Source organism: Rattus norvegicus, chromosome 6 (genome assembly GCF_036323735.1).
Source record: "Rattus norvegicus strain BN/NHsdMcwi chromosome 6, GRCr8, whole genome shotgun sequence".
NCBI classification, from domain to species: domain Eukaryota; kingdom Metazoa; phylum Chordata; class Mammalia; order Rodentia; family Muridae; genus Rattus; species Rattus norvegicus.
Genome location: NC_086024.1, coordinates 15,706,424 through 15,717,863, shown reverse-complemented (window position 1 = coordinate 15,717,863; position 11,440 = coordinate 15,706,424). Strand labels below are relative to the sequence as shown.

At 49.0% G+C, this 11,440-nt stretch overlaps 1 protein-coding gene across 1 annotated transcript in view; it reads left to right on the top strand.

The window, feature by feature from the left end:
• The first annotated feature begins 133 nt into the window (after positions 1-133).
• Positions 134-11,440, top strand: part of Abcg8 (ATP binding cassette subfamily G member 8) — a 19,283-nt gene continuing 7,976 nt past the window's right edge. Inside the window, exons 1-6 of the mRNA NM_130414.2 lie at positions 134-306; positions 3,654-3,755; positions 5,544-5,700; positions 8,955-9,193; positions 9,583-9,715; positions 9,802-10,071. Coding sequence (NP_569098.2) covers positions 244-306; positions 3,654-3,755; positions 5,544-5,700; positions 8,955-9,193; positions 9,583-9,715; positions 9,802-10,071 — 964 coding nt within the window. The 5' untranslated portion in view covers positions 134-243. The remainder of the gene's footprint in view (positions 307-3,653; positions 3,756-5,543; positions 5,701-8,954; positions 9,194-9,582; positions 9,716-9,801; positions 10,072-11,440) is intronic.

The window sequence follows — 11,440 nt, the reverse complement described above, 5'->3', positions numbered from 1 at the left end:
ATTTGGCCAACGATGCCATTATCTGATGTACCTTTAGCCAGAGTGTCCTTATCTCGACAATAGGCAGAACACACAGTGTGTTTATAGGAGGGCTTGCCAGAGAGGAATGCTGGGAGAAAGGCTGGTGCCAGGAAGGAGGACTCAAGTGCCCTAGCTCTAAGGAGCAAAGACAGAAAGAATCCTGGCCTAGCCAACAGCAGGGGAGGCCTCAGGAGCCACACAAAGGGCACAACACCGCAGGTCATGGCTGAGAAGACCAAAGAGGAGACCCAGCTGTGGAACGGGACTGTACTCCAGGATGCTTCAGTGAGTGACCTAGTCCCAGGGTGGAGGCAAGATGAAACTGACCTTTCTTTCCTACCACAGAATTAGTCCTAGTTCACCACCCCGACTTCAAGTAGAATGTCTCCTCCATGTTGATAGGCTGAGGGGAGCAGGTTCAGAAGCCAGGAGGCCTCTGAGGTCACTTCCCACCCGGCGACATGCTCCTAAAGGGAGATGATGCTCTCGTGAGTGACCGGGATTGATGGTTTTCAAATGACATTCCATCACAGAGCATTGGCCCATGTGACCGTCAGGCCAAGGATCTCAGTGGTAGTCAAGAGACAGAGGTGAGGTAACAACAGATCGCTATTTTGGGAGCGTCAGAAATGTATTCTTGCAGTCTTATGATCTGAGAGAGAGATGGGGCGAACAGAGAGCAGCCGGGCGACCAGGGAGTGAAGTTCCTAGGCTTCCTTCCTCATCTACCCAGAGAAATGTTTGCTTGGTAAATGGCCTTTGACTGGAGCTGTGGGCAGGCTTTAAGGCAGAAGGCAAGATGGGAAGATAGAGCAGAGAAGATCTCCACCCCAGCTTCTACCCCCCGCCAACTTTTCTGGAGAGAACAGGATGGCCCACATCTGACAGGGAAGCCCCTGTTCTAGGTGAGACAAGGTTGCCTGGGATTGAGCAAGTCCTACTACCACAGTGACAGCCAACTCTGCTGTCAGAATTCCCCGAAAGGCAGACATCTATGGGGAAATAACTCCTACTACATCTGTCCCTTGGGACCTTGATGCTCACTTCCTGAATAGGATATAAAACCAGTGGTAGTGTTGGAGTCTTTGACCCTTCTGGTCACCACAGCTAAAGAGGCAACGAGCTGTCAGAATTCTACATCCAAAAGTGTGCCTAGGTCCTGCCATTTACAAGTTCCTCCTGGGAGGTCCCACTGTTGTGTGTGCCCTGGGATGGCCCGCCACTGACAACTGTGGGGCTTGGGAAATTTGATACTGATGTGTCCTGTGCTCCCATATTTAAAAGCTGTCAGTCAATCTACATGACTCACCTCTAGATGCAAATTTAGAAAACTTAGGAGCTGGCTTCCGGTCCATGCCCTGCCTATCTTCTCTGCCCAACCAGCATCTCACTCTACAAAGAACTTGTGCAGCGGCCACACATGTTGTCTATTCATATTCTTCTTAGGCCGTCTCCAGAGACCTGCACTGTCCATACTCAGAAAGTGGCCTGGGAGAAGGGAGGAGATTGGGGGCATCTACACAGGGAATTCTGGCATTGAGTACCAGGGCAGCAGGGCCTATGGTCCGGTCTCCTCACACTTCGGACAGGGACAGGGATAGAAAGCCTGAGCCCTCAGCAGAGGCAGGTGAGCTCATGTCTGGAGGCGCCAACAGAGGGCCAGGCATGTGCCTTGGGCTGGAGACTTGCTATTTTTGTCCCTGCCAGCCACCGTTTTCTGCACATTTCTCCCCTTTTGTGTCCTCTGGATTTTCCCACTTGTCTGTGCTTCTGACTCAGGAATTTAACCAGAAGTTAATACAAGGAGACATTACACTGTAGCCCAGCAGGAGCCATGCTGGTTACCTACAAATAAACCAGCTTTTACTTTTTAAGGGTGTCACTTGTCACAAATTCAAATGATGTTCTGACAGTCATGCTCATTAAGGTGTCAGCTGAATAGATATTTAAGGATTTGAAAAATAGAGAGAATTTGTCAAAACCTCAGGAAGAGTCTAACAAATCCTTCCTGGATGCCAAGGAAAATATTTTAAAATGGAACAGAAGTCATCCACAAGCCAGACAGGATTGTTTTTCCTTCCGGAAGGTGAGCTGTCTGCGAGGCTCCTGGAAAGCCAGACTCTCCACGTGGGCAGGGTCAGTGGGCTTGGGCGAGTTAGTGTTGAGCTCGGAACTAATCAACTGCATCCCTGTGTTCCACTTTGTCCTTTCTGTCTAAATCCCAGGGTCCTCACATCTCTTTAGTCACAGTAGCACAGTAACTGAGAGCTCTCCTCCCTCAGCAGCCCCTCCACCCCTGAAGCCAACGGAAACTTTGTATCAGCGCAAGTATCTAAGAACAGATTCCTATCCCTTTCAAGTAACTAAGATCTGAGACCTCAGGGACTCGGGATGTGGTCTCGGGGTTCTGTCAGTACCGTGATTGGTCTAGCATATTTGATGCCATGGATTTGAGTCCCTAACACACATGCACGCGTACACACTCGCGTACACACACGCGTACACACACACACACACACACACACACACACACACACACACACGGTTTCTCCAATATATTCCTACTTCAGAGAGATGAACTACATTAAGGGACAGGTGGCAGTCAAATCCTGGGCATCAAAATGAGATAGGAGACACAAATTCTAGTGTTCCTGAAGCACAGTGGGGTGACCATAGTTTATACCATTGTTATTATATTTTTTAAAATAAAGATCAGAGAATGGGCTGGAGAGATGCTCAAATATTAAGAGCACCCGAGACTACCTGGGTCCCATTCCCACCACACATAGATGGTTCACAACAACCCATAACTCCAGGTCCAGAGGACCCAGTGACCTCTTTTGACCTCTGAGGGTACCAGGTATGTGTGTGGTGCACATACATGCGTGCAGGCAAACAGTCATACACACAAAATAAAATAAAAGGTTTACTTTCAAAACAAAACGACCAGAAGAGAAGAATTTGTTTCCAATGCAAAGAAATGACAAATGGGGAAGGCGCTTGCTGCATTTGGCCCCTACCTGCTGACTACATGTATCAAATGCTCACACTTGCAACACAAATATAACGACAGAATTATAGTCTTTTGGAGATGATGGTAACGTTGATGATGATGACGATGGTGATGGCAGAGCTTCCTCCAAAATGTCCCCAAAGGCTTTCAAGGGCTTTGTGGCACAGAGTTCTTTTATCATCATATGATCAAACTTCCCTGGGGGAGACATCTTCACAGACACTCGAGTTAACCTACTGTGGTCTGTCTCTTTCTCACGTTGTGTCTATTTGACACTAATTAGGTCATTAATCCGGCCAGATTCAGAAATGGAAGTCACTTCTCAAGGATGTCGTGGCTCTCAGCTCAGATCTCCCCACTGGAATCTGGGGATCACCCATCTTAAACAGCTTAGATTCAGGAACCAGCCTGAGGCTGCAGGTCTCTGAGGCTGAAGCTGTCCTAGAAAAGCCTGGGGCCACCCCTGTCAATGTCCTGCTTTTCTCAGAGCCCTGGTGTACACCTGCATGATCCACTTCCTGTCAGTGTGGGATCTCAAGCACAAGGCCAGCAGCTGCCCGTGCCTGTCTCGTACCCTCCTGTCTGCTTCTCTGCCCCTCACCTGTCTGTCTCCCAGCAGAGCCTCCAGGACAGCGTGTTCTCCTCTGAAAGTGACAACAGCCTCTACTTCACCTACAGTGGTCAGTCCAACACTCTGGAGGTCAGAGATCTCACCTACCAGGTAGGGGCACATGCCTGGGTCCAGGGGAGAAGAGTGATCAGGTAATAGAATGTTCAGGGGTGGGGGGTTGGGGATTTAGCTCAGTGGTAGAGCGCTTGCCTAGCAAGCACAAGGCCCTGGGTTCGGTTCCCAGCTCCAAAAAAAGAACCAAAAAAAAAAAAAAAAAAGAATGTTCAGGGGGAGGAAGGGTGAGCCTGTCCTGTAGGTTCTCTAACCCCAAAGATAAAGTTCAGTCTACCCTGGGTACAAGCCCCACCTGCAGCTAGAGGTTTGGGAAAGGGTAGAACCCTTGTGAGGAGTTCACTGTGAAGGTATGTGGAGAATATCTCTGGAACACAAAACTCATATATATATATATATATATATACACATATATATACATATATATGGGGTGTGTATACATTCATACACACATATTTATGTTTATAACATTATATGTTTATCAATACATAAGATATATGTCTTTGTATATACAAACATATATATACAACTATACAATGTATGACATATATGAACATATTATATATCTGTATTGGATGACAGAGATCAAAGGGGCTAGGGAGATGGCCCACTCGGTGCCTGAGCTCCGATATCCAGAATCCACAGAAAACAATCTGCTCTAGGGTGGCACATGTCTGCGGTCCTGGGGACAGGAGGATCCTCACATGTCACTCGGCCTATCTGAATCTGTGAGTTCCCGGTTCAGCAAGAGACCAGGTCTCAAAAGTAAAGTAGAAGATATTGAAGGAAGACAGTGGTGCCATTTACTGCTGGATTACACACACACACATGTGCAAGGTGCATTTACACACACACGTGCATGAACATGCCTGTAGAAAACACACGTAGCAAAACAGAGTGTTTGTGGAGACACTCTGTTGGGCTTCCCTTGAAGTCACATCTGGCAAACGACATAGTAATTATCAAAACTAGGACATGAACAACGTGCTGTTAAGTAAATGACCATTTATTCAGATTTCACCCACTCAGATCTACCATCATTATCCATCATCCATCATCTATCTATCTATCTATCTATCTATCTATCTATCTATCTATCTATCTATCTAACATCTATCCATCCATGTATCACCCATCCATCTATCCATTCAACTATCTATCATTTATCTATCTATCCAAGTACCTACATGGTTTATTTTTATAAAAATATGTTGTCCTGCTGCTGATAAAAACATGCAGGATGCCACCTGGAGGCCACCATGGAGGGTCTCAGAAATGCCCTTGTCAGAAGTCAGTGATCCCCCAAGCCCCCATTTCCCCAGGGGCAGACCACATGCTGCCCAAGTGGATGTTGAACTTCAGAGCCCCAAGCCCTCTTGTGCTTGTGAACTAAACAAAGGAATGAGCCGCTTTGCAACCCCTCTCTGCTCTACCACGTACTGCAAACTGTAGGAGCGTGAGTAAATTCCTTAATTGCTTTGAACTGGTCAGTAGACAGTGGTACCCACGCCATATGTTTGCAATGAACAGTAGATGGGATAATGATAGAACGTGATTATTGTGATGACTTGCAGCTGGGAAACACTTGCTGGTTTTCTGGTATGTCATGTGCTTTCTGGTCACTCACCCCCCCCCCCTCAGCTCTAGACTTGAACCGGATGGTGGGGATCTCACTGCCATGTTTGGTAGGACTGGGGTGTGGGATGCCTCAAGATGTATTATGTATCAGTACTGGGGTGTCTCCTGGGAGAGGAGTTACACATTAGAAGCTGCTGAAGCCCTCTGAATGGCTCAGCTTCCCAGGGACTCGATAACCTCTCCCCACAGGTGGACATGGCCTCTCAGGTGCCTTGGTTTGAGCAGCTGGCTCAGTTCAAGTTACCGTGGAGGTCTCGCGGCAGCCAGGACTCCTGGGATCTGGGCATCCGAAATCTGAGCTTCAAAGTGAGGAGTGGACAGATGCTGGCTATCATAGGGAGCGCAGGTACCACAGAGACCATCAGGGGACAATGGTTTTTCACCCGTACGATACAGAACAGCCTTCAGTCATGGATGCTGCATGCACAACTCTGGACTAAGAAAGTAACGTGACTGAGATCACAGGCTCTGAGTCGGGCAGACGTGGGTTAAAATGTCCCCTCCTGCACCCACCAACTCCTGGATGTAGCTGCTGAGGTGGACCTGAGTGAGACTCCAGTCTCCCTGCAGCTCTGGCCACAGTGTCTGCTTGCAGTTCACACTGGCCTAAGACGATACCCAAGCAGCTTTAGAACATGGTGTTCTTTTCAGAGACTCCCCCAACCATAGGAGCCTGCTCAGCCAGAGTCAGGTCATGGTCAGACAATGACTCGGCAGGTCCAAGTCACCACTGTCCCCTCCACAGTCCTAGCATAACCTCCGACTGCCTGCAAAGAGCCAGGTTCTCGGAGTGTCTCAGGCCATCACTTTCACAGGTCAAACCTGAAGTTACAGAACCTTGCAGATGAGAGGGGCTTGGAGAATGGTTTGTTTCCCATGTTGGATTCTGCCTTACACCCTTCCTGTCTGGAGGCATATCAGGAAGAAGATTTTACAATCATCTGGTCCTGCACAATTCTAGTGTTCTTTGTGAGCACACATGGCACACACGCGCACGCGTGCGCGCGCGTGCGCGCGCACACACACACACACACACACACACACACACACACACACACACACACTCATTCTGAGTGAGTCTCCCAAAGACAGGAATTTAACTAGTGCCAGATCTTACACTTGTGTCTGATTCTTCCTGGGACTCCTTTACACGGGATTAGAGGGCGTACTTTATACCTTTTAATTAATCATTTCCAGAAGGAAAAATTGCCCAACACTTCGAACATCTGTTCCAAACTTTTACACTCTTCTGATAGAGCTGTTTACTGTCTAACCAAAGATCAAACAAGCCACAATATGTAAGCGCACTTTGTAACTGAGACAACATGCACACTCATTCAGCCCCTGGCCCTGACCTGTGATGCCGTTCTAAACAAGCAAAGGGTAGCTGGACTTACAATGTCTGACAGTCTCTCCTGTTCGCTATGTCTTTTGGGGGCACCTAAGAGGCATAGGAGCCACTGCTCAGTCCTGACGCTGAATATTGATGGATTTGTATTCACAGGGCTCTCTAGCCAGCAGTGGCCATGATTTTTAAGTAGAAAGTACAGTCCCGGAGCCTCAGCAGGATTTACCCTGAGTAACATCCAGGTTCATCTTCACTCGGCTTCAAGATTACGTGACTGAAATGATTGACGCTTTCTTAGGAAGACCTAGTCACTGCACATCCCGTGACGTTAATTACTTTAAATGCTATCACACAGGAACATGAATATGCACACTAGCCATTACAATAATTTTAAAAAATTATTCTAAAACATTAGCTCCGAGCATTTACTTGATCCGTAGACTCAGCCATATGAAAGGATTTTGAAGTTGATAAGGTTCCTGGTGAGGAGACAGCGGCCGCAAGACAAGGCTCTTGAGTGCCCTGGCTGTTCAGAGAGATTTGCCCAAGAGCACCAGGCACTCTTGGCTAGAAAGTCTGCCACTACCTTTGCCACAGTTTTGCTTAGGAAATGTGATCTTCCTGCCCTCTAACTAGGGATCCCTGGTACCTGTGAATGCTGGCATAGTCCCCTGCGCTCGCAAAATCGGTGTCTGAGGCTGAACAGTGAGCAGGGCTGAGCGCTCTCTCTCTCTCTCTCTCTCTCTCTCTCTCTCTCTCTCTCTCTCTCTCCAACAAGCAGTCTGCTCTCTAAGCCTTTGGACAGTAAGCAAGGGGGTTGTAGATGAAGGTCCTTGGGTTTGTTTGGCTATGGCAGGCAGCATGTGGCATATGTCAAGGAGGATTTGTCACATATTGTCTATAGGCATTTGCCTTGTTTACAAGAGGGGGAAAAAAGCTATTAATTCCACAAACCGTACACAGTGGGGAAACCAACATCTTGTCTGAACCAGACAGACTTTGTCTCCAGCTTGAACACAGGAGGGTGTTCTCCAAGCTTGAGGCAGGTTCACACACACAGTTAAAATAGTTAATAGGAGAGCCAGGTATGGCGGTGCACACCTTGAATCCCAGCACTTGGGAGGCAGAGGCAGGGGGCAGGGCGATCTCAGTACATTGGAGCCAGCCTGGTCTGCATAGTGAGTTTCAGGACAACTGGGACTGTATAGTGAGACCCTGTCACAAAACAACAAAATTAGTTACAGGAGGGAGAGCCCCATCAAATGCATACAATGCTCACTTTTCCAAATTAACAAGCATTGTTCCGTTGTTAAGTTGTGAATGAAGGGATGATGTTTCTTTGAAGGTAGAGGAAAAAAAAGACACTGACTTTTACAATGAGAGGAGGGTATGGATGTTTGGGAGCCTACACATCGCTTGTTGATTATTTTTCTCAAATAGGTTGTAGGATTTTTTTTCGTTTGGTTGTTTTGTTTGGGGGCTTGTTTTTTTTTTTTTTTTGGATTTGTTTTGTTTTGGGGGCTTGCTTGGTTTTTGGGGGAGGGGATTTGTTTGTTGTTTTGTTTTGGTTGGTTGACTGGTTTGGTTTGGTTTTAGGTTTTGGGTTTGTTTTTTGGTTTGGTTGTTTGATGGTTTTTTGTTTGTTTTTGAGACAAGGTCTCTCGGCCTAGTCCTGGCTGTCCTAGAACTCACTCTTTAGACCAGGTTGGCCTCAAATTCACAGAGATTATCTGCCTCTGCCTCGCAAGTGCTGGCATTAAAGGTTAGTGCCACCACCAAACGGCTAGGTTGTAGTTTTGGATTCTTTAACGACAGGCTACGAACGCTTCAAATTAATCATTCCCACAAAGCCGCGCTGGAGCCAAAAGATGAATGAGATGCTGCCAAGGTTTTTTTCTACCAAAAAATAGCTACACTTTGTAGTGTAATTAGCCTCAACTTGGAGAAAGCCATTGGTTAGTAGTGGGAGAGGGAAAGTGTACCAGGTACAGCAGCTTGTAGCAGTCAGGACTCCAGCCTTCTACCAGAAACCTCTTTGTCCCCACCCACGAAAGTTGGATGTGGGAAAAAAAAGTCTGACCATGCACCTGCTGTGCTGTCCCATCCAAATCTAAGAACAGTGTGGGCTTCCCTTGAGCTCGGTCGCTTCTGAAGAGCAATCCTGGTGTTTCGAGAGAGGGCTGTGGAGGGGAAGTAGTTGGCAGGTAAGCCCTGCAGAAACCCTGCCCTCAGGAATGTTTCTGGGTTTGCAGGCTGCGGGAGAGCCACATTACTCGACGTTATCACAGGCAGAGACCATGGTGGCAAGATGAAATCAGGACAAATCTGGATAAACGGGCAACCCAGCACGCCTCAGCTGATACAGAAGTGTGTGGCACATGTGCGCCAGCAAGACCAGCTGCTCCCCAATCTGACTGTCAGAGAGACCCTGACTTTCATCGCCCAGATGCGCCTGCCCAAGACCTTCTCTCAGGCCCAGCGAGACAAACGGGTAACCAGTGGGCTGGTTGGTGTCCCTGGTGTCTGAGACTTCCCTGATTTATCCGAAGACCCAGTTCAGCTGGATAGTTTAACCAACCCAATCTACATGCTGGTGTATTTAAAAGTTAGCGTCAGGGGTTCACTTCCCAGACCTTGTCAAGTGAGTGTTTATTTGTGTAAGGTTTTCTGGTGCTTCACGCGAGTGGGGAGCCAATTATCTGGTCTGATTCCTAGCTTGGAACCAGGGGACAGGGGGACAAAGGTGGGGGTGGGGGTGGGGGTGGGGGTGGGGGAGTTCGCCAAACAATGCTGCAGGGAAATGAAGTGCAGAAGAAGCCTTCCTTGGCATTAAGTGAAGAAGTTGCCCCTGGACGCTCGTAATGCTCAGCCTGCCCTCAGGTGGAAGACGTGATTGCGGAGCTGCGGCTGCGGCAGTGCGCCAACACCCGCGTGGGCAACACATACGTACGCGGGGTGTCCGGGGGCGAGCGCCGAAGAGTGAGCATCGGGGTGCAGCTCCTGTGGAACCCAGGTGAGGCCTGGGAACCTGAGGGGCGAGGACCTGAGCCTACAACCTGTCCGGCGTGGTCACTGGGCTCCCTGTGCGATACCCCCCAGGAATCCTCATCCTGGATGAACCCACTTCCGGCCTCGACAGCTTCACCGCTCACAACCTGGTGAGAACTTTGTCCCGCCTGGCCAAAGGCAACAGGCTGGTGCTCATCTCCCTCCACCAGCCTCGCTCTGACATCTTCAGGCTATTTGACCTGGTCCTTCTGATGACGTCTGGCACCCCTATCTACCTGGGGGTGGCACAGCACATGGTGCAGTACTTTACATCAATTGGCTACCCTTGTCCTCGCTACAGCAACCCTGCTGACTTCTACGGTGAGTGAGTAAAGACAGCGACCTGGAGCCTGGACACAGTCATTTGCTGTCACCTCCTCCTCCTCCTCCTCCTCCTCCTCCTCCTCCTCCTCCTCCTCCTCCTCCTCCCCCTCCTCTTCCTCCTCCAAACAAACAAAACAAAGCAACACACACACACACACTCGTGCACACTCACACACAGACACATACACTCGTGCAGACACACACACTCACACACACACTCACACACAGACACACATACAAACAGACACACACACTCCTGCACACACACAGACACACACACACTCACACACATACACACTCACACACAGACAACACTCGTGCACACACACACATACACACAACACTAGAAAGCTCTAGGATACTGTTATGCACGCTCCCCGAGGAGGAGGAGGAGGCAGGACCGAGTGGTAGCATGCAAAATGGGAAACTGTTCGGTTTGCCAGCGTCAAATGCAAGGCACGAGTACTGCAGTCTTCTGACAAATTGTCCCTCCATACAGGAAAGGACAGGAAGGGGTAGATGTTTGCAGACGGATGGGATGGGGACATACTCCAGGAGATCTTAGATTCATTTGTATACCTGCAGTCTTTATGCAGACTGTAGGAAGCTCTCTCTGTGTGTGTGTGTGTGTGTGTGTGTGTGTGTGTGTGTGCATGCGTGTGTGTGCATGTGTGTGCGTGTGTACACATGCGTGCATGCCTTTGTGCTCTACAGAGGCAGGTTGTATAGGTAAAGGGGCCCAGGACAGGGCCAATGAGTCTCTGAATACAGACTGCTCGATAGGTCACTGCCCTAGCTTTCTTTGGAGTCTCAGGTACTCAATCTTTCATGCAGAACACCTTAAACTACTTCATTCAGGGGGAACAGTGGCTTTTTCAGGGCACCTGCCTGTAAAACCCATCAAGGGTGCTAAGGAATACCATCAAACAAGTGGCTGATTATACCTGAGCCTGGGAAGCAGTGGCCAGCACTCATCCAGTCCCTAGGTGACTCGGATGGCAGAGTGCTGACCTTCATGGGGTCCTGTCAGGTCAAGGTCAGCTTTGCAGATTAGCCGAGGAGCCTCAGCCCTGGCCTACCGTGCTCTAACACAACTGTGGGAGCAGATCCAGAGCTCCCGTTTGCATGCCTGGCCCTCAGCCTTGACTCTAGGCCATTCCACCCACGCTGTCACCCCAGCATCCTCCTCTATCCCAGGAGGAAAGGCTCCTGGCTCGTTTCCCTGCACCGTGAACTCATGTGCTCAATGAACTCCCATACAGGTCACCTTTCATGCTCAGGTTGCCATCCCGACTTCTGTGTGTCACACTCTGGCCAGTGTCCTCAGATAAGGGGGCAGAGGACAGTTGCCAACCTGGCTACCAGG